General features: G+C 31.1%; 1 protein-coding gene across 3 annotated transcripts in view; it reads right to left on the reverse strand.

Annotated features, from left to right (window-relative positions):
* Nucleotides 1–10,069: 10,069 nt before the first annotated feature.
* Nucleotides 10,070–25,059, reverse strand: part of Trim9 (E3 ubiquitin-protein ligase Trim9) — a 100,325-nt gene continuing 85,335 nt past the window's right edge. For 2 of the 3 annotated variants that reach the window (XM_035878339.2, XM_035878338.2), the window contains 4 exons: nt 19,105–19,277; nt 13,817–13,955; nt 12,419–12,649; nt 10,070–11,869 (listed from right to left, as the gene is read on the reverse strand). In XM_035878339.2, the coding sequence (XP_035734232.1) occupies nt 11,541–11,869; nt 12,419–12,649; nt 13,817–13,955; nt 19,105–19,277 (872 nt within the window). In that variant the 3' untranslated portion in view covers nt 10,070–11,540. Of the gene's footprint in view, nt 11,895–12,418; nt 12,650–13,816; nt 13,956–19,104; nt 19,278–25,059 lie in introns of all 3 variants that reach the window. The other variant, XM_035878340.2, reaches the window with a different exon arrangement.

The following is a 25,059-nucleotide window of genomic DNA, read 5'->3' on the forward strand; positions in this document are numbered from 1 at the left end:
CGTGAGAGTTATTCTCTTTTCTACTCATTTATTTGTCAAGAGTAAATGAGATGTGTTTAGTATTTCCTTTTTCCGAAATGCCATCCTGAAGTTCTAATACATATTATAAATAATACAATTCTAATAAATACTATAAATAATCGATAGATTATTCATCTGTATTATATACATATATATATATATATATATATATATATATATTATATAAATATATATTTGTCATTTTTATAATTACATTTTTCAATTGTTAAGATATATTTGTTATTTAATTGTAATCATATTTTTTATCAAACTGATTTGCAAGGAACGAAAAGAATTTGTTAAAAATTCTAATTTATGATGAGTTAAACAAACTTATGGTTTAGATTTTGCAAATAAGAAACTTTGACAACATAAAATCAATTCTTATCCGCCATACTCCCTTCAACACGTACGCTTCCTTTTTGTCAGGCTTTCGACTTCGCCGCGAGTCATCGCGTAGTTAGGCGGGTAGTAAAATAATGTCGTGGTTCCTCATTAGCGAGGCATCATGCCGGGTCACGTAATACCTCTTTTGAAGAGCGGTTTCATCAAACAAGCGAACGAATAATTAAACGAATAATTATATGTATATCTTCTCGAATCTACTTTTGTTCTTTTATTTTTTTTTTTTATCTCTGTCCTTTGTACTGAGTTATCATGTATTATTTAAAAGAAGATTTTATCATGAAACAACGATCAATGAATTTCTTACGTATTAAATATTTTTCATGTATTATTTAACATATAAAAAAAATATTATACATGAAATTTCATATTATTTTATATTTCCATGTGTTCCTTTTTCTACTGTAAAAAAAAAAAATTAATGAAGAAAAATATTAAAATATTTTTCAGTAGTAATAGAAATGATATTTTAAACGAAAAATATTATTTAATGCCTTTAACGAAAAATATCAATAGAATTTTTTATTAAAATACAAAATTATGAAAATTCTTTAGATGAACATCAAAAAAGGAAAGTATTCGTTTCAACATTTTCAAATAAATTGTTTTCAAATTACATACCTTCAACGTTGGATACCATTCTATCGTCGCCAGGATATTGTTACGCTTTCATACAAACGAGTGTTCGTTTTCATTTCCTTTTCTCTCTTCTTCTCTTTCTCATTCTCTTCCTTCCTTTCTCCCTTTCATTCCCTTTAGCATCTGCCTCTGAATGAATTTTTGGTCATGTAGATGGACAGAAACGATAACAAAAATCGTGCCAAAAGTGACGGAAGATAGAACACGTTTATATTATTCGTGCATCAGTTTCAATGATCATTGCTTTTATCTCGAATATATACGTATTTATGTTATATCAAGTACAAATGTACAAATACGAACATAGTGGGTAGATTTTCAGAAAAATGATAAGGTTTAATTCTACGATGTTTATATAAATTTAACAATATATATACATACATACACACATACACATACACACACACATATATATATATATATATATATATAGAGAGAGAGAGAGAGAGAGAAAAAGAGAAAGAGACACAATATATGTATATATGTATATACAAAACAATAGTAGTCTAGGGAGCGGACAAATGGCTCGAACAGAGCGCCGTGCAATCGAATCCCACTTCAGTAATGAACTTACAGGGAAACATGTTGATTAACTGGAACAGGACAGCAACCTTCCTACAAGCTAACACGCCTAGAGCGCTTTGTACCTCTCTCTCTCTCTCTCTCTCTCTCTCTCTCTCTCTATTTGCCTTCGGATATATATAATTACTATATACGATTGCGTAGAAACTGTTCCTCAATATCACGAAAAAGATTATAAAGTGCTTTGCTTTGTAAAAAAATTTCTTGTAAAATTTGGATATTTTTTGTGATTTTATATTACATTATAAATGATTAAAATCTTTCGTATTAAAATTATATTATCAACTTAGTAATACAATTTATTTTATGGTTTTATGCATGATAAAAATTATTGATATGGCTGTACTTAAATGTACACGAGCGAGAATAGCTCGGCCATTCCGATGTCACGTATATGCACATACTTTGGTACACGTCGATTTTATGCTATCCATACTTAAGATCGTACGTACGCAAGTACCTATACATATATACATACATACCTATATACATACGAGAGAGCATGTCCAAGATTTTTCTCCTTTTTCTTCGACGTACACGAAAGAACTTTATCGGCGAGTAAAGCAAGTTTCTCTTGTTCTACCGTAAGAGGCTTTCAAATGCAGAAACTTTAAGTCGACGGTCGTCTCGGTTGTCCACTTTACGTTCGATACGATTAATATTACGTGTCTAGGAACTCCTATTTAAGAATAAAACTCCTGTATAAAACTGTGATAACATTAAAATAAAGTAACGGATAAACTTTAATAATATTTATATACCAGCAATTAAAACTTTAATTATCGAATTAACAACAATAGTCGTAATAGTTATAGTTTATATTCGTACTAATTAAAAATATTATCTTTTAATTACGTCAAACGTTTTGCATTAACTATTTATATAAAATAAAATTTAACAATTTAATCTTGAATGATTGTTTAGCTTTTTTATATCGACACAAATTTTGTAAACACCTATTGTATTTATCAAGCGAGTATTTTTTTCTTTTTCGTCAAAAAGTATCGGTTGATGATTGGTTCGATTAATCGATCTCACTGTAAATCGCATGCTTGACGCATCAAGCTGATAATTTTGAAGATCACCGTGATCGGTAACACGGGGAATCAGCGATTATACAATCTAGTGCGTAACGAGAGCAATCCGGAGGCCGCCCTCGGAAATTTAATTGAAAGCGCGTGTTACCACTTTTCCACGGGATTTAAACGGGATTTTAACGTGATAACTAGGACCATCGATTCTCGATAATTATTTTACACGTTTTATCCTAATATCGAGCTTGAACATTTTCTATAAAGATCTATAATCGTTATTCTCATGAATGTAACGACGCGTAGTAATAGTAATAGTAATAGTAATAGTAATAGTAATAATAATAATAATAATAATAATAATAATAATAATAATAATAATAATAATAATAATAATAATAACAATTATCTACTGAAAAAGAGATATTTTTCGTAAGGATGAGACTTCGAAATTAGATGCGACGACACTAGGAATTTCTTATTAGACTTTCAACGTACATTTCCTTGGCAGAGAAATTGGATTTCCGTGAGGTCTTCCATTTTGATTCTCGTGCGAACTTTTTCCTGATGTTACGTTCTATTTAATTTCCTTTATACACTACCATTATTACTATTATTATCATTATTACAATCATTATATTATTACGTAAATGTTATTGTTATAATCTTCGTGTTATAGTTACAATCAGTTCAAGTTTTTTTCTTGCTTAATTTTTCCAATTAAAAGTAAAAAATACAAATCTCCAACATATAATTGCAAACGGAATAATAATTAAAAAGGAATAATAATTAATACTATAACAATGTTCGTGGGAAATTTCAGAAAAGTTATTTTCTGAATTGATTCTATATTTTTTCTTGTTATTTTTGTGACCATTAAAAATACATATCAAATTTCTAATCATGTGATTTAATCAATATCAAATTTATAATCACGTGACTTAATCAAAAAAGATAGAACGATCAAATTTGTTGAAGGCGTTATAACGGCGGTTAGTTTAATGAAAATAATCGGGTTAATTAAGAGGTGAGTTTAATTAGGAAATAACGTTCCGAAAACTGGCTGGTTTCGATTTAACCGTGATATTCTAAATGCATGTGAAAAGGGTTTCGGGGTCGACCGGACGAGACTATACGAGAGTTTAGTCTAATCGTTCAGTCTTCTGTATGCTTATCCAAACGGAGAGCACGTAATCGTAATTGGCCCGCATGACCACGATTTAAATACAAACGACAGTACTTGGTGGGAACTGTTGTAATAGTAATATCCTTTTGTTGAAGTATCAATTAAAATTTACCTGTTAAAAGCATTCTCTTTTTATTTTTATTTACTAAAAGTTTTAGAAAAATTGACAATATCAAAATGATGTCTCTTAAAATTGAGCAAAGAATTATGTTATCGAAATTAAAATATCACAAAATAATACAAAATAATACAAAATAACGTTTTTCTTTATATCTATATAATATGATAAAAAGAAAAAGAGGCTAAATGATTATTTAAACTAACGAAATAAAAAATCTATCCCAATAAAAGAATTTTTGTTGAATTTTTTACTTCTCCCAATTATGCATATAATTGTAATATTTCATATTTATTATAAAATAACGATGGCTAAGACTGATAATTAAAAAGAGTGGTCCACTTTTTAGTAGTGAAAATTTTAATAAACTTATAGTTTGAGAGTGCTTTGCGAACATACTTCCGATGAAACTAACTTAGAATTGATATGGTTGAAGAGGATGGTTAAAGTCAAGCATGAAAAAGGAAAACTACGGACGCTGTCGAGTACTAATAACGCTAACGAAGTGCCCTTAATAGGGTGGAGCGAACATCTAACACCATGACATGCATTCTTCACGGCTGCTGTTCAAAAGCTAATGCTGTTCTACTTTGGATGAAGAGAGAGAGAGAGAGAGAGAGAGAGAGAGAGAGAGAGAGAAAATGCTTCGGTCTAGTCCACTCGAAATTTTATGAATCCTAGTCCCTTCTGTACACGATACTAAAAACTTTTTTATTTGCTTGGATAATGTATTAAATTATTAACATAAGAGTGTACACTCTTCTACGAACAAAATGGCTAATTTTTTTCTAAAGATACGAGAATATATTCATTTTATATAAAGAAAATATCTTAATTTTTTTATTCTTTTATTTCATTAAATTCCTCATTTTAAATTTATTATTATTTCAAATTCATGAAGATTATTTGTTGATACGTTAATAGCATTTATAAAATATAACGTATTCTATTGAAAAATTCTACAGCTTGATATATTTCATAATAGTAAACTATTACGTATACGTATTAACACGACAAATATTTATATTGAAGTGAAACTTCGACTTTTATCATCTCTGTTATAAGTACAATACAAAAGAATATTTACTAATTTTTATATAAATGATATAACGTAAATTGCATATTTACACATCACTTTTATATGTGTACCGATAGTAATATGTTTTTATCTATTTAATTCTAACATTATTTATGATTTTATAAATTGATTGAACTGTTTAACGTAAAAGAAAAAAAATTCAATGTTTGTTTGTTTTTTTTTTTTTTTTTCTATATTATAGAAAGATTAAAAAATAAATTAGTTTATTTCTTTTAATTCACTGTCGTTGAGAAATAGAAAGCCGGCGTGCAATTCACTCTCCCTGCTGGCCATCTTCGCTAATTCCTGCAAAACTACGCTTAAGCCTGGCTTTAAGCGTTCTTCGTAATGAACATTGTTTACCAACAAATTAGTCGCAAGCTCCAACGTGAAGGATTTCCCGGACGAACTTGAAATCCGTACTTCTAGCCTGGGGGAGGCAATGCATTTGAGAAACTTTCGCTACGCTCAAGCATCTAAATTATTTAAGGGAACTTTAGCTTAATATTGAAACTGAAATTTTAGTATGACCTACCAGAAGGAAGAGCAGAGAAAGGAAGAGGATTTTTCCGAAGCTTTCAAAAATTTCAAACCATTAGAATTTTGCTGATGCAGAGAAAGAAAATGAAGTTTTTGTTGAAATTAGGAAACTGATATTTCGAATTAGCAGAGATTACGTTAGTATAAAGTTTATTTCTTCGTAAAAACTCATTAGGATTTGTTTCGTTGTTAAAAAAAAATATTATTAAGTACCATTATTAATTACTTACATGATTTATAATAAATATAGCGTAAATTTTAAATGAACTATAATAATTAAATAATTATTACATAAATGATATAAAATTGAAAATAATTAAAATACATTTGATAAGATTTTAACATCATAATAATATGCATTCAATTAAATCGTCTATTTTTAATATTTATTATAAATCTTAAGAATGATATTCTTTCCTTATGCTCGTTAAAGAACACGTTTTGTTATCGCATAGTAGCTCCTTAATGTCTTAACGTACTCATAGAACGTCGAAGGCATCAATGTCGATAAACTTGCTTGGATGATGGCATCACTCATCTTTGTCATATCCTTTCTTGACATTGGCAAAAATTATATGAGTATGCTTTTAATAAAAGCTACTATGCGAGCTAAAAGTGAACGACCTATAAAATATTTTATAAGGACTTTCCGTCGTAAAATGTTTAATAACTTATCTGGATATAGGGACGTTAAAACATATAGGTTTTAATTTAATCCTAATCAATATGTATAGAAATTTAATATTCAATCACCTAATGAAATATATCGATATTTTTTAAATGACATAAATCTGAATATGAATTAAAAAATCAAATCGTGTTTTAATTCCAATTTGAAAGTACCACCCCTCTTGACTCGTTCAAAGCCTCCTATTGGAAGAAAAAAAAAATTAATCCTATATTTACAATACTAGTATTAGCACACAAATGGCATTTTATTACTCCCACATTGAATTGCTTTCATCTTAATTTAATCAAAGTGAACGTTAAACAACATTATTCCAGTTTAGCCACAATGAATTCAAGCGTACTGTCTTAAAAGCAAGTGGTAGCTTCATTTTCTTAAAAGAGGGAGAGAGAGAGAAAAGAGAGAGAGAGAGAGAGAGAGGAATCGAACGTGTACTTTATCCGTGGTAACTCATCTTTTTTTTTCTTTCTTCATCTCCTCTCCTTTTCTTGTTCCTTTTTAATGGACTCGTCAATTGGGGTGGCACGTACGACGATACGATCGGACGACCCTCCTACAGGCTGCTTTACGCTTCAAGAAGCACTCGTGAGTACCGAAAAAGCCCATTCGCTTAATCTCATGCCCTAAGGGTAAATAAGAAATCGCATTCGGTGAAAGACGTGGTAGTACTGTTGGGGATTGAATTTCTCGTCCAGCATCGTCCATCTTTATTCAACTCATCCTCATCTTCTTCCTGTCTGCTTTTCAACTCATCGCTCATCGCAATTCCAGCTATTACTACATGGAAATCGCGAAAGAGGCCACGAAACGATTTATGACGTTTTAACAGATGTTCCTTTCTCTCTTTTTTTCTTTTTCTCTTTTTTGTTCTCTTTCTCTCTTTCTCTCTCTCTCTTTTTATCTTTTTCTCTTTTTTCATCTCTATTTGCCGTTTTTTCTCGGTACTCCTTTCGAAGGCAAAGAAGCGGAAACGCTACGGATCCTCGACGTTCCTATACCGACCCAGTGCTTTTAAGCTCTTGGCGATATCGACGTTCATAAATTTTGCTTGGAGCTTCGTCGAGAGCGTATTTCATCTTACCAATATCCCTATGGAATATCTGCTCTCGATTCATGTCGTTTTTCAATCGATATCGATTTGAGCTGCTATGGTTGTTGAAATGAAATTCATTACTCGAGAATTTATTTTCTACATTTTAATTATCTTCGTTGATGTTATAAAAAAATTTTAAATTCTTATTTGTTTTTTTTTTTTTTTTTAATTTTTTTGTTTAACATTTTATACTTGGTTTATTTAATAAAATCGTATAAATTATTTCGTATTTTTTATCTGAATGGAAAATCTGAAATTTGTTGAATATATCTGATATTTTTTTTTTTTTTTTTTAATATATCCAGACTATCGAGTTTAATCAACACACTTTCAAGTTAAACGAGCCTGGCTTCGAACGTGACAAGTCAAGCGAGCGTTCTCGACGTAAATCACGCGCGCAACATTGTCGCTTGACGTCCATGCGTCATTAGACATGCACCTATATGCAGAGAGCAAATGCCACCAGGATATGTATATACATACATAGGTACATGTATACATATATACGCTTATGTATATAATGTGATGTACCGCCCTAGAGAATAATCCCTTGTCCTATGTATGTCAAATCGTCTTTCAGTTAGGTTGGATTATCTTCGATCTTACGTACACGATCGTCTTGTGTATATTTTTGATATCGATTATTATTTTGATTAAATAAATATCATTTTATTCGAAAGTAAAGTAATAAATTGTAAAAAAAAAAAAAATACTTATCCTTTTGTAAGATCCTTCTTCTGGCGATGATACATTTTCTTTTCCCATAAGGTTGCTATCGTTTTATAGATCTCCGTATGTTTCCGTGATATCGATATCGCAGTTGAAAAAGTACTTTTATATTTTTAGAATGAAAAATAGAACGATTACCAAAGAATAAATCAATGGTTTCAATCGGAAAACGATTTTTGATATTGACAAAACCCGTATTAGAATCAGAAGTAATCCATGTTCTTGACCGCTGCTTGTAGGTATTACGTTATCGTTTGAATATATACTGAAGAAAAATTTCTGAACTTAAAATTTGTAACTATATGTTACTTTTTATATTTACATGTACCGATCATTAACATCGAAATTCTACATTAATTTAAAAGATGTTTATATGCTCCTTATAAAAGTTTTAATAATTGTTCGATTAATTGCTTTCAAGCAAGTATGTACATTGAGTCAATGATAATTGTTATTTATTATATTGCAAATTATTAGATTGATCAGCGTCGAAATTTTCAGTACTTTATATCTATAAAATATATAATATAATATATATTGTTTGTATATAATAATTAGATTGATCAATAAGTAATCTCGGAATTATCAGTAAAATATTAGTGTTATTTATTTAAATATAAAACACTAAAAATTCCAACATTACTTATTGATTAACGCAATAATAATCTAGATAGATATATCGATGTTTCAATAATTATTGTTTTTTAATATCAATACCAGGTTTTTAATATCTTTCTCTTTTTTTTTTCTTCGAAACATTTTGCCTTATTACGTTGAGAATTTCTATTTTTAGCATAAACTATGCAATCTTTATAATATCTCTAAGATCTTTGTTCTGTGAGAACATTGAAAAAAAAAAAAAAAAAAAAAAAGAAAAAATAGTAAATTCTGATTTTCAGTCTTTTTTAACGAGAGATTCTTTAGTCAATAAACTTGATATTTCTGCAAAAGAGAAGCTCGTAGAAACAAAAAGAAAGAGAAAGAGAGAAAAAGAGAAAGAGAGAGAGAGAGAGAGAGAGAAAGAAGAGAGAGAAAGAAAGAAAGATTCAGTATCGTTAAGAAAGTAAGACCTGTTCGTACTAATTGCGCTTAGTAAAAGCGAACCGTTCGTCATAAATCAAATCTCTTTCTCTTTCTCTCTCTTTCTCTCTCTTCCTCTCTTTCTTTTTTTCTTTCTTTCTTTCACCCCTCTTCAGAGTTCGAGGTATACGATTTTGCAAGCAGCTGTGATATCATCGAAAAGGAAACTTCTCTCTACAATTCTCTCTCTTTCTCTCTCTCTCTCTCTTTCTCTCATTCTCTTTGTCTTTCTCTTTCTCTTTCTCTATATTCTCCTCTCTGGTATAGTCCAGAACTTCAACAGCCGACGTCGGTGAAACCGATGGCGAGAACTTTTGGAAGGGTTCAGGAAGCGACTTAGGGCTTCGCAAAGGGTTGAAAGAAAGAAAGAGAGAAGAATCTGGAAACTAAGAAAGGGTTGAAAGCATGATGCATATACATTCGAGTTTGTATTCGCTTCGAGATGCTCTCTATATTTATCTCTATCTCTCTTTCTCTCTCTTTCTCTCTCTGTCTCTTTTTTTCTCTCTCTCTCTCTCTATCTCTCTCTTTCTCTCTCTCTATCGGTGTTTTTTACGTTTCATTCCTTGTTATTTTCTTTATTTCTTTTTTTCTGCATTTTATTGGTCGAATACAGTCGTAAACGTTACAATTGGTAATTCTTTTTTTTTTTTCTTTTTTTTTTTCTCTTTTCATCGGCAATATAATCGATGCTTTTCTATATACATCTATATACAATGCTCCCTTATCAAAGACGCATGAAACACGAATGTATTTTTCTCTTGAAAAATCGTTAAAACGTTCGAATTCCGTGATCGATACGCTTCTTATTTCTGTCCTTAGACATTGATATACAAATTGATAAAAAAAAAAAAGGATATATAGGAAAGGGACAACACGTGATTGAAGCCGATTGCAACGAATGTTGAAAGTTTCTTATTGATCTTTCGTATGATTTTCTTTTCTTTTCTTTTCTTTTCTTTTTTTTTTTTTCTCTAAATGTTTATACTCCGCTTCGTAGAGTACTTTTATTTCTTTACTTGTATTATTTTATATCGAAAACATTCATTAAATCATGTGAATACGTTGAATGCCATATTGATTTTATATAAATATATAGAGATATGTATGTATAACGTCTAATTCTTTTTTCTTTTTTTTTCTTTTTTTTTTCTTTTTTTTTTTTTTAATTTTGTTTATGGAAATAAAAACACTGGAAAATGTATTATCATCTTTTTCAGACTACACACATTTTAATCTTTTTATTATTACATTCTCGGAAATGTCTGGAAATTGGATAGACAATTATCACTTACGGTACTCAACGTGTTAAAAATGCGTTAAAAAAGCATGATCGATTGTTTTATATCCTAAATGTCCTTCTCTTCGTTCCTGGTTTCCTTCGAAGTCGAGAGGGTAGCTTTAAAGTGATAAAAGATTTAAGTCAAGTCGGAAGCTTTTTTGTTTTTTTTTGGTTTCTTCTTTTTTTTTTTTAGCTTTTTTTTCCTTTTTGTTTTTTATCGGACCATCTAAAAACTCGAATTTCCATGGCTCAGCGAATCATCGTAGATTTTACGAACGAATGATATTTCGTTTCATTGAAAATGAACGACGACAAGAATGCAACGATGAGGCAGGGACGATGTGAATCCTATAGGGAGACTAGAAAACGTATAACTCGCATCTTTATTCGTAAGCTGAGAAAGTTTTTGCTATTCTTCTTTCTCTCTTCTTTCGAAATACGCTCTATCATATATTTTTATTGAGCTTAAACGTCTATACATACCATTACATTTATAAATCGTCTCGATATGGATAAAGTTAGGACCCGGGTAGAAAAATCGTCGAACGTATCGCGATTAATAATTTCGAAATTCGACGTGTCAAACTCGTGTACATTTGACAATCCTCGGAAAAAGTCGTGACTTCGTTTGCTCCTAGGTCCAAAGATAAAAGTTACGCGCTATATTGTTTCTTTCCTCCCTACCATCTTTGATACGTCGAGAGAAAATCTGACGCACGTACTCGATATAAAAAATGAAAAAAGAAAAAAGAAAAGAGAAGAGAAAAAAAAAGAAAAGATAATAAGAGAACATTGATCTTGAAGAAGAACACATCGAAGGTCCGAAAAAGTTTTCGCGCAATTTCTCTTCCAAGAGAAATAACGTAGCGAATCAAGATGAATCCTCCGAAGAATCATTTCGGTATATCAGCCACAGTTAGCTTCGCAGAAGCTTTCTTCGATGATACTCTCGAGCGTTTGGACCTGTGTAGAACCATCCGAATCCTTGGTGCCACGCTCAAAGATGTTATAAGGAACGGCCGAGGCCATTTCTTGGAACAAGCTCTTCTTCAGAACATTTAGGTACCCCTAGCTTTGGACGATATCGCCAAGGTAATCGTCGTGAGGTGCTAGTAAATGTCGAGGTACGTCCAAAGCAGTGTGTAAAGTGACTGTGACACCACGATTAAGACTGACGGCTGGATAGAAGACACCATAGAGATCACGGAAAGCCACACCACCTTGGGCTTGATCGTTTACGAAGAAACGTAATGTATGGGTAGTATCCAGGTCCAAGAGAACACCTACAGTCGAGCCTTGTTGCACACCACCCTCCGTTCTCTGAGCGTGACCACCACCATGCATGAACCAGGATCGTTGACGGTCTATGTACATGCTCCAGCCCTTGTCGTCTTTACCTGTGAACACCACAAATCGATGCTCCTATGTGTGGAATTTCAAATCGGTTACTGATCAGACAATATCGATCGTTGATCGTGTTCTATTTATATACGTATACTCAGTGAGTTCGATTAAATGTTTGCTGTCTGGTTGAAAATTCGAAATATAGCAAATTTAATGAACAAGTTGAACGGTTCAATGATCATATGTCCTGATCAATAAAATAGGATATAAACGTTTGAAGATGAAGATTATTGAAAAATTTCATTTATTTGTTTTTATTATTATGTTTTACGTTTTATATCATTCACCCTGTTCAAAATTATTTTTAGAATTTCCTTTGATTTTATAGGATGAATCATATACATCGAATTAAAATGTCTCGTTAAGATTATATAAATAATATATGTTGAAATTCATATCTTTGTAAATTATGTGAGAAAGATAAATTATGTCAAGTTTTTCAACGATAAAAATTTCTAAAATTTTTAGACAATTTACATGGTTAACCTCATTTTATTAAAAGAAAGAATACTATACGGGTAATCTTGTAATGATGAGCTTACCAAGCATTTGATCACGTACGACGTCAGCTCTAGCGATGCCGAAGGCAGGATCGGTGTCACTGTGATATCGATCGATGGTCAGCTCCCAGTAATGTACGCCTCTAGAAAATCCAACGCTAGAGAGAACCACACGATGCTCGTAACCCTCGCAGGATGCGCTCATTGCGTCCTCGGAAATCGAAACTTCCTGCGGTATCCCAGTAGCACCGGTAGCCCACGAGAACCACGCCACTGTTTCAATTGAATTTTGTTATCTTTCGATCATACCGTTATTTTTTCTTTTTTCTTTTTCTTTTTCTTTTTTTACTAGCATTTCTTTTTTTTAGACAAACTTTTAAACAACATTCTCTCTTCTCCTTTTAAACATTTTTCTTACGCTTTAAAATTAATTGAATTTTTAATCGTTTAATATTAGATTTATAGTAAAATCTAAGACAATGTTTATATCTATTTAAATAAAAAATAATCATTTTTAAAGATACCTAATCGTTACTAATAGAAAGCATACTTAATCGTTCGATTTCAACAAGCCCGCATACAGGTGCACTTTGGACACGTTAAAATCTATCATTCTAAATAAGACTAGCAATTCTCATAGAGCATTATGCTAACACTTCGAATCGTTAAGTATGAAGGGTACCGTATGCGGGTAAGCTTTTGCGGTAATATTCCAATAAAATATCCTTTTTTTCTTCATTCATTTGTTTTCCTCTTTACATTTACAATGTAAAAAAGTTCTAGCCAAACTTTGAACCAAAAATCAAACCAAAAGAAAAATCTTTTACGTGTTGTATCGATTTGAAAGAAATAGGAAAAAAAGAATAAAAATGAAAAAAGAAAAAATACTTTATCTTGGATAAAATTAATCTAACGATAGTCCCGAGTACGATCAGAAAAAGCTTTATCATTGTGAAACAACAAAAAAGTTATTTTTAGTAAGATACACAATACAAAGAGAAAAAGAGAGAAAGAGAGAGAGAGAGAAAGAGAGAAAGAGAGAGAGAGAGAGAGAGAGAGAGAAAATAAAAGAAGCAGACACGCGACTTCGTTTCCGCGCGTAAAAGTGTAGACATAAAACGACAGATTAATATCGGATCTGTCATCGGCAATACATGGGCTCTCTCCGATCATTTGATCTACTCGTTGAAAACACGTCAGTCCGAGCTGCCAATTTCAATCGTTCATCTTCCACTCGATACCAACGTCGATTTTCCACTCGAATCCTTGCCACGAAGGAAAGTAAAAAAAAAGGTGAAAAAAGTCTAGAAGTGAGGCGGATAGTGGGGGTGGTTGAACAGAACGAAAGAGTAAGAGAGAAAGAGAAAGAGAGAGGGAGAGAGAAGGAGGGAGAGAGAGAGAGAGAGAGAGAGAGAGAGAGTGCGGGTTGTATGAACTTACCCTCCGCGGTCTGAAGGCCGATCAGCTCGGAGTATTCGCCCTCTCCGGCGCTGTTGAATGCCCTCACCCTTGCGTTGTACAGCGAGTTGAAGTGCAGCCCGTCGACGGTGCAGATGGTCTCTCGTCCGCAGTACACTTCCTGCGCATTTCGAAATTCATGCGGTTAGCATCAACAAGAAACGGAAATCTCGACTACTGCTACCAAAAAGAAAGAAAAGGAAGGGGAGAAATCGAGAGAAACGGATCATGGAAATGGTTTTTTTTTTTTTTTTTTTTTTTTTTTTTTTTTTTTATTATTATTACGATTTAGTTTTTAACATGTGTAACATAAAAATAAAAAGAACTATATAGGTCTTGTTCAAATCGTTTATTGCATTTTTATAGTCAAATAATTCACAACTGCCCATTGTATATATATATATATATATATATATATATATATATATATATATGTATGATTATTTAATAATTAAAATTGAAGATCTAACAATCGGAGTTTTAAAAGAGATGTTTTGCTATGGTCTTCAATTTTTATTTTTAATATTAATACGTAATAATACATATGTATGAAATCATTTAAATTTGTACTTTCAAATATATGAATGTACTTTTTAGAACATCACATATGAAGAAAGAAAGAAAAAAAGTTGTTCTTTTTCAGAATCATCGAAAGATCTCACAAAATAGATCTCGATGTTAAAGAAGAATAAAAGTCGATCGCTAATAATGTACTCATACGACGATGTAGTAACTGAGTGAGATAATTAGCGCCTCCAGGATCGGCTCAGATCGTGGAACGGCTTGTAAATGATAGAAAGCTTACATTTTTGTGCTCTGATTAATAACGCGTCGCTTGGACCATTATATCGTGCAGCTCGTTAGCGTACCAAAGCAATATCGCGCGTATAAATCTTTCTCCTAGCTTCATCCACCTTCTCAATTCTCTTTTCTCACTCCTTCCCTTCCTTTCTCATTCCACTTCTTCTTCGTTCTTTTACCTTCTCCTTCGAGACTTCTTCGCGTCTACACCATCGCGATCGTCTCGCTTTTAATATTTAAATCGAGCTCGTTTCTCGTCACGATGCCTCTTCTTTCTCATGGTTTCTCGCTTTCCACTTTCCTCATCTTCTTCTTCTTCTTCTTCTTCTTCTTCTTCTTCTTCTTCTTTTTTCTTTTCTTCTTCTTTCTCAACGACCAGTCTTACCTCATCCCTTTTTCACCCCCGTTTCTTCGAATTGTTCTCTTCTTTACCTTGAAGATATTCGTCGTCGAGCCAAGAAAGAATTCTACCAACGCCTTGGACGAAGATTTTCAACAGAATTTTACGCGACACTCTGAATTTTCTGCTCTTTGTATATGTGTGCATATATGAGTGAGTGTATGTGAGAAAGAGAGAGAAAGAGAAAGAGAGAGAAAAATAAAGAAGGATGGAAGAAGGTCGTGGAATCGGCGGATAAGCCGGCGAAATTGAGTTTCGGATCGTTGTTGCTTTTTCGTTAGGATTCGCGGGAAGCATCGTAAAAGGAAAGTTCTGTTCCGTAAAAAGGATCTCTTTCTCTCTTTCTTTTTCTTATCTGATTCGTGGAACGAAAAAGAACACCTATTTATTTTTCCATGTCAACGAACAAACGAGCTTTCTGACAAGTTCTTTTGATTCATTTGAACAAGGAGACGTTATCGTTCACGAAAGAAGACGTTCTAGAAATCTTATTGTCTTCCGATCGATGCTTCTTTTATCTCTTATTTAATTTTTTCTCTTTGTCTTTTGTACATAGTGAATATACAGATGTATATCTGTGTATATTATTTGTAATTATATTGGATATATTAGAATTCGAAATTCACAACTGACTGCGTAAGTTTATTAAATAGAAATTAATAATTAAAAATGATTCTACAAAAATGAAAATATTAGAAAAATGAAAGAAAAATGTGTGTATGTAAAATAAGATATATATATATCTTAAATACGATATATATATATATAATATATATAGATATATATATATATAATATATATAGATATATATATATCTTATTAAATAAGATATATATATATATATATATATATATATATACATATCTTATTTTACGATTCATCAGAGATATTTTACGATTATTCAAAAAAACTCTATCTACGTTTAGTATCTTTATTTAGATTTTTACGATACACAAAAGACATTTCAAGGTTCATAACTATAAATTAATCGTCGTATCTCGATCGCGTTGTAATATTTCATAACACGGTAGACAAGTACATAGGCGACTGTCACTATTTCATAAATCGCTTTTGCAACGGGTCATTAAATCAATAATTTTTAATGTTGAAAGTAAGAAGGTATGAATTGCCATTACTTTTCAAAGATTTGATTCCATTTATATTTATGGTCGATAAAATATAGATGTAGGAATGATTTTAATATTTTTGCAAAGATAAAAAATATTAAAATTTTACGAGTTCATTAATTTTCTAATTATTAAAAAAATCTCTCAAAGGATTAATTATAAAACTGTATTCATCTTTGATATATATATATATATATATATATATATATATATATATATAATTTTCGTAATAAATATGAGAAGATTTATATATCAGTGTACTTTTAGTTCTTTTTAGTACTTATCTACTTAAAACCATCTCTAAACAAATTTTTTCAAATACAAACGAAGGATCGACGAAAAACGAAGAATAAAACGAAGCTTCATAGTCGATGACATTTCATTCCGATATATTTTCATTCCGGCTTTCGGACACGAATATTGTATTATCAAATTTTTGTCTCGACTTAATATTTCTCCAGTTTGCCAAACGTGAAGCATCAAATAATTTATAGTATTTTCGTGATAATGATAAATTTGTCGTCAATCGTCACTCGAATCTTGCAACAGGTTATTCGAGAACTTTCACTTTAAAAGAAAAAAAAAGAAAAAAAAAAAAAGAAAAAAAAAAGGAAAAAGAAAAAGGCGGAAGAGCGTAAAGAAAACGAGAGAAAATTGGTAAAGTGTAATATCCTCTTATGATCGATATCTCGATCGCATATTCATGATGTTTATTTTTCAAAAGGAATAAAATGTAAATAAGAGCTCTTCTTCCGGAATGTGGCTATTACGAGAAACGAAAGACGATTATTGATTCTTAAATGAAAGAGTGAGGTTTAAGTGATTGTATGTACTACTATACATAAAACGAGCGATATAATTAATCTTGATTGCTGAAGGAGAAGAGAAAGAGAAAGAGAAAGAGAGAAAGAGAAACAGAAAGAGAAAGAGAAAGAGAAAGAGAGAGAGAGAGAGAGAAAGAATAAGAGGAGAAAGAGGAAGAAGAAAAGAGGTACTTGGAATCGATAGTGATGTCGTGCTCGACATAGTTCAGGCACGTACTTCTCGTATTGGCCGGAAGACTCGACTTCGAGTTAATGCGCGAGAGAGTCTCGGTGAGATCAGGAAGTATTAAAAGCCATTAAGTGGGTAGTAAATAATGGTTAGTTCGTAGGAAAGCCTCCCACACTTCTTTTCCTTCTTCCTTTTTTTCTTTTTCTTCTTCTTCTTCTTCTTCTCTCTTATGTTTCTTCACTCATAGTATTATCATTAATAACATTAATAAAAACCAATCGATAAATTTCAAGCTTTCTTTCCTTCCTTAAAATTTTTCTCTTTCAAGATTTTTCTTTCATTTTCTTCCTCTTTTTATTCCTTATATATTTCACTTCGTTTCTAGTATTGTTTATTAATAACATTAATCGAAGGCAATCGAAAAATTTTTAAAATTTAAGTTCTTTTTCGTTACATTTTTCACTCTCTCTTTTTATCCTCCCTTTCTCTCTCTTTTTTTTATCTTTCCCTCTCTCTCTCTCTCTCTCTCTCTCTCTCTCTCTCTCTCTGTCTCTCTTTCTCTCTCTCTCTCTCCCATTTTTTTTCTATCTCTTTCGTTCTTTCCTTTTTTTAGATTTATATTTTTCTTTTGATTTCTTTATTCCTCTTTTGCTTTTTATTTTTTTTTGTAATTAGTCCAGCTAAAAGTAAAAGTTTTCCACGTCCGTACTCTCGGCAACGTTCTCTTTGATAATTCACGCGTGAGAAGTTAAGAATTTTATTCGTAACTTTTCCCTGGTACGCCAAAGTTGGTAGAAATCTTGTTAGGCAAATAACGAGGTATATTGTAATTAACGTCGAACACGTTAATTATTACGTCGAAACGAGCACGCCCTCCGATGAATTTCGCTGTTAAATTCGAAATACGAGCGAAACAAACGACGATCCTCTATCGTGTCCTCTCTCACCTCCGCCACCAACTGCTGTTCAATTATCTTCCAATTACACGCGAGTTAATATTGAACTTGAATTGAAATATAGAAGCGCGTACGTGACCGATCGATCGCACGAATAACGCGTATTATTATCGCCAAATTCAAATGTTACGCTAGAAAATTTATAAACAATCTATCATTTAATATAACGAGACGTATAACTATTATACAATAAACCATATGTATCGATGATTATAAAAATAACATTATCTAAAGTAAATCTTGAAGAAAAGTAACTGTATGATATTAATCGTAATTAATTATGAATCAAATTTCATAATAATCATTCAATTCCAAATAATCAACTCTCTATAAATCAAACTTCTTTTTATAATTTATACTAGTACAATTATATTGTACTAATTATAACTTACAACTTATAAACGTTGTAAACATTAAAAGTTTCAGATATGAACGAACAATGTCATAGCAAAAAAAATGAAATAAAATTTTCAAAAAAAAATGAATGTATATAAGTGTATTCTTATAAATCTTACAAGTTACATGACTTATTGAAGATTAATAACACTTATTATCAATATATAATCGATAGAACAAGATATACTCATAATGGATAAATTTAATCTATAACAATAAGAATTGTTATTTCCAATAGTTTCTTACTTCAAAATAATTATTTATATTTTTATTTCTTTATCTTTTTATTATTATTATTATTATTTTTTTTTTTTTTTTTTTTTTTGTATAAAAATCCTGACCGAACTGCTCGATATCAAGGTCTATTTCGATACGATACTTTTCTCTTTACTTTTGTTTTTTCTTGAAAGCATGTGATCGATGAGCTTTGGTCACGTAGCTACTTCTTGTCTCGTCTCGAGAACTTGGAGATCGAAGAAAGAGAAATAGAGATAGAGATAGAGAAGTTTGAAGACGATAGGAAGACGGTAAGACGTCTCGTGGGGATCAGAGAGTAGATGATGGTAATGGTAGTTGTGGTGATGGTAGTATACTCACCCGAAACTCTCCTCCACAGCCGTCATCAAGTTCGAGAAGGTATCCTTCGATGGCTGGACCTCTTTGACCGGCACAACCCATAACTCCGTGTCCAGGAGGTGGCTGCCAAGCGACTGTAACGCTGTTGTTTTCGGCACTGCATTCCTCCGGAATCAATAAAGGTGCTCCAGGTGCTAGAAACATTTTTGATCGTTGTTACTCGATCATATAAATGTTCAATATATTTAAAATACATTAAAATAAGCTCATTAGAAGTTGATTCTCATTGTAACTAACATTTTTATCATTCTATATTTATATAGTTCGTTATATATTTACATTGTATATTTACAAACAACGTTGTATGTTTCAACATTCTTCTTTGTAATAGATCTATTTATATCTTTGATATTTTCATTGAGCTAGATTCTAATCGGTTAATTTTGTCTTTGATATACATTTTTTATATATAAATTATGCTCTTTGACTTATAACGATACAACTAAAATATTAAATAGATAGATTTTGGGCCTTCAAGTTTTCAAACTAATATGATTTATTAGAAATGCATAACGATATTTTTACTTTTCTATCAAAGTTTCAAACTTAAATTACATAAATTCCTCTGAATCCAACGTCCTTTTTCCAAGTACCTAAAATGCTTTGAAATTTATATGGATAAAATAAAACGGATTATAGAATATGGGTCACTTGTTTTTTAATTCTGTTAATCAATTCCTCGACAAACGTAGTTATTAGAATTCTCGTGAAATCGAGAAAAGCTTTGTTAAATATTCACATATAAACTTGATAGCTACTGATAAATTGGAAAACTATTTTCTCGACATGCTGTCTCGTCGCTTCTCCTAAAGTTATTTCAAAAGCGTTTGGGTAACTTCCATGAGAAGAAGAGAGATAGAGAATGAGAGAGAGAAAGAGAGAGAGAGAAAGAGAGAGAGAGAAAGAGAGAGAGAGAAAGAGAGAGAGAGAAAGAGAGAGAGAGAAAGAGAGAGAGAGAAAGAGAGAGAGAGAAAGAGAGAGAGAGAAAGAGAGAGAGGGAGAGAAAGAGGAGGATTGGCCACTAACCGACTTTGTGTCCGCTTTTGCTCGACCGTTTCGAATTTGTGGGTTATACCGATTCGATCGAGAAGCAAATGGAAGAGAGAGAGAGGGAGAATACCGGTCTTGTATACAAGAGAGAGAAAGAGAGAGAGAGAGAGAGAGAGAGAGAAAGAGAGAGAGACAAAATAAAAGGTAGAAACGGGTCAGTGGTCAACGACAATCGTTGCCACAGAGAAAATGGATTCGTTCTGCATTGTGAAAACGTGTACGTCCATGTGAACATACGTACGTCAGATTAAAGCGATTCTCAAAGTTAACTCAATGCTTTAAATGGTTTTACTTGCAGTATGAATTCTTGATCGATCCCTTTTCACTCTCTTCTCTGTTCTCTCTTTCTTTTCTTTCTTTTTTATATTTGTTTCACTCATCATACCATTTCATTTACATTATCGTTCGTTATTAATCATTTTATTTATTTAAAATACTTACTTATATTCATAACGACCCTAGAAATTTTTAATATTTACAGAATTTTTAAATTTCAAAAGATCGAAATTATTCTCAAAATCTTTTGATTGATTCCGAAAAAAATTTGATGAGATTTATAAACGAAAAATAAGATATTATAGATATAAAAATAAAGAATTTTCATAAATGTTAATAAATGTAATTTTAAGTAACGAACGATAATCTTTGAAGATTATGATTAGACGTCAAAATTAATAATATATTAATCTTATTACGACAAACTAATTCACGACGTTGATCTATCCTTGGAAATAGTTGTTCTGTTCTTCGTCAAGGGTAAAGATCTTACCGTTGCGATACATTGTAAAATTAGACTAATGGAACGATCATAGATTATGTATGTACATGCACATAAATTGCTATTAGCATAAAGCTTGCATCTGGGACTAATGTGTTTCACTTTACGAAAAATAAACCAACGTTTTTAGATACATGTTTATGCAAATAGTATTTCTTTTTTTTTTCTTTTACTAATAAATAATCAAGTGAGTTTAATTTTTAATGGAAAAAATTGATGATATTCGATCATTGTTAATTAATAAATAATCTAATAAAAACGAATTCAAAAAGTTAATAGACTTATTATGTGAACGATATTATTGAACTTAACAATAAAAATAATTGATCTACTATAGAGATTCGATCGAAAATAAAGAATCCACGATAGTGTAGATGATACTGAGAACAATTTCTAATTGTTACATTCGTTTATATATGCTTTCATACTAAGAGAAAATAAACGATATATAATAAACCTGTATTAATAATATCATCATAGAATCAAATTTGAATTTATGTATATAAAAATTAAAAAACGAAAGGATACCTTCGTCGATTTTAATGTAATTGATGAATCTTTAAAAAAATATGACGTGGCAATAGAGATAACCAGGAAAAATGTAGGAATAGTCTGTATTAGTGGGCGTGGCTTATCGTGTGGCGTAAAAGCTCGTAAGCCGATGTCGATTTTCGATGGAGCACCAAACTCGGATTGTAAATTCTTTTCACTGCTGCGGCTGTCCGACTATATCGTCGGCATTACTACTGAGCCCGGATTTTGTCGGTAGTACGGATTTTACGACGGACGAACTCGCTTTTGGGGGAAGGTCGAAACGAAAGGGTGTGTTGGAAAGAGATGGGGTAATCAGAGATAATCGATCGTGTACAATCGGCCACAGAGACCACCAAAAATGCAGAGAAGAGACCAAGGGAGAGAAGAAGGGCAGGAATATGAATGGAAAGCTGATTTTCACAATTGACTCATCAGCTCACCGATAATGCTGCCTCTTCAAATAATATCCGATACGGAAAGGTATTACGAATTTTTAATAATAATTATAACGACATTGGCAAATATACAATATTTATACAAATAATGCCTGATATTTATTTCGAATTTTTCAACGTAATTATTTTCTTGTCAAACGTGAAAAAGTATTTGGAATTTTCGGTAAATCGTTCTCGAAAATATTTCAGATAAAAAATAAACGTTGAATTCTTTTGTAAGTGAATCTCTTTATTTTAAATTATTTTATTAACGATACAAGTACATCCACACTTTTTAATGAATTTATTTCGTTTTCTACTTTACCATGATCCAGTACGAAATAAAAAAAAATACAGTAATTGTTTTGCGGATTGTTGTGCAACGTCCATAATTAATGTTCAACGAAACGTGAAAGAGAAGAAAAAGGAAAAACGTATAGAACAAAGGATAGGTTTTAACGAAACAATTCCAACAACCAGTCAGGTCTTTCTCTTCAAGGGAGGAATATTTACTATGGTAGTATACCCAAGCGTAAGTCGAAATGTCGAGAAATCGAGATGGCAAAAGTTTTACGCCCGTATCAGCGTAATTTATCGCGAGCTCTACCAGCGATACAGTATCGATAACCGATACCTAGCGAGAGGCGGTCGATGTTTCTTCTTAAAAAAAAAAAAAAAAAGAAGAAAGAAGAGGAAAACGAAAGAGAAAGAGAAAGAGAGAGAGAGAAAGAAGGAAAGAAAGAGAGAGAGAGAGAGAGAGAGAGAGAGGGAAAGAGAAAGAGAGAGACAGAGAGAGGAGAAAGAAAGCGAGAGAAAGAAAAAGGTAAGAGAAAAATAAGAATAAAGAAGAAACAAGAATAAAAGAAGAAAGAGAGGAACCGAGATAAAAAAAGAAGAAAAAGACATCGAGAAAAACTGCGATGGCGTTCGAATTTTTCTCTTTGATAAATGTATCTTGCAGAAGGAATAAATATTTTAGAATTTATATCGTCTCTTTAGATTCTACTTTTTTCGTCTCTGAAAAAAACTATTTGTACACATATATATTACAAAATTTATAGTATACGAACAATATATACTAAGCAAATATTAACTAATATAATATTATGATTTAAATTAATAATTATATATATATATATATATATATATATATATATATATATATATAATTTTGCTGCGATAAAATGAAGTAAGATATAAAAAATGTATACATACTTATTGTTGTTAATTTTTGTTTTAGTTAAAGTTATAGATTATATGGCTAGATTATAGCAAGTAAAAGCTTTCGTGGGTAATAAACCTATCAATGAGAAAGAAAAAAAATTGATGGAACAGTCGAATTATCTATTATGCAGACTGTATATTATTTCTATTATCTCTTTCTTAATCTTTTTAAACGTATTCATTTACAACCAAAAGAATAATAAATGAAATAAAATTGTATAACGTGCCAGTTAGCTAGACGTTTAATAATATATGCATTTGTGTCCGTTTTCCTTTTATCCTCCTGTTCAATTCCCTCTTTCTTCCCTTTCTACCCCTTTTACTCGTAACTACGGTTCTCTTTTCTCATCTCTACAGTTGCTGACCAGTCGTGATAATCCTGTTTTCCACCTACAAACAAGTATTAAAGTGGATTCACGTAGAAGCGACAGGAAAAAACGAAATTTCAATCGTCAAATTGTACGATTTATTTTTTTTTTTTTCTATTGCTTATTCGTTTTTCGATCTTCGAAGATAAAAAAAGTTGCTATTATGGTTTCCAGATTGAAAAAGATATCGGATAAATATATTTAAGTGTGATTTGAAAGTACATGATTAATGTTGATTGAAAAAAAATAAAATGTAATAGTGAAATTAAAATAAATAATATAAATTAATGATTGTTATTTGAATATAAATAATGATTGTTATTTGAAATAACTTTATTTATTTACAGATTGTAAAAAAAAAAAAAGATAAAAACAATCCATTTGAAACACTTTCTTTTGATTAGTTTTCACTTGGAAAAATTTTCATGAAGATTACAATCTTCGTTTTTTAAGAAAAATATCAACGTAAAATGATATTGTTTGATAATAATTATGGCAAATAAGATTCATTCTACGTAACAAATAATAATACATATAAATGTATGAATAAAATATAATTATAAAATAAAATAAAATAAAATAAAATATATAAAAGAAATATAAATAAATCGTAGTAAGATGATTTTTATGATTCCAATTAAAAAATGAAAAAAAAAAAAAATTGAAAGAAAATTAACAGAAAATGACGAACGAACATGTATTACGTACGTTAAATTTCGATTTGTTTTGACAACAAGAAAAATAAAAAAGCAAAGTAGACGAAGTTGAAGTAGTTGAAGTTAGCGATTACATAGCAAATAAACGATGTAATAAGATATAATGGCTGGTTTTCATTATTCGTTTATAGAGAATTTGCTACCATAAACGTTTCCATATAATCATTGTCATAAACTAGTAAAACGAATGTTACGAGACTGGTCTCGTTCTTGTCCCCCCTTTCTTTCTTTGTTTCACGATAATTTAATTTTTAATATTGCGTGTACATCCGTTAGAGTCGCGTCGTTCGCAGTTTCGGTAAATTTGCACTCGTATTCGAGATCGTGCGATAACCACGTACCATACGTACCATGTTTTCCATCCCTCTTTTATTCCCTTCTCCCTTTTTTTCCATTCGTCTAATCGATACTTCTCCAACAAGAAAGAGAGAAAGAGAGAGAATTATTTTCTCGTGTAAATGGATAAACTTCGAGTAGATTTACAATTGAGAATGAATTTCGTTTCTCGGTTAGTCTGTTCCTTTTTTTAATTGCATAAAATGAATTTGAAAATTAGCGCAGACAACGTAAACAGAACTCTCCCGAAGTCTAATGCGGAATCGGGAATCTAACAGAGAATTCGTTTCGACTTTCCTTAATGAATAAACTACTCTCGATGGATAAACTTTTGAATAACACTGAACCATTTCGAGTGGTTGGAGGACTTCGTCGAGAACACTTTGACGTGGAAGATAAATAAAATGTACAAATTAGTTGAAGATAGAAAAAAAAAAAAGAAATATGTATGTTTCTCTTTAAACTCTTTGAAATAT

Source organism: Vespa mandarinia, chromosome 1, assembly GCF_050613455.1.
Source record: "Vespa mandarinia isolate Hongniang chromosome 1, ASM5061345v1, whole genome shotgun sequence".
NCBI lineage: Eukaryota > Metazoa > Arthropoda > Insecta > Hymenoptera > Vespidae > Vespa > Vespa mandarinia.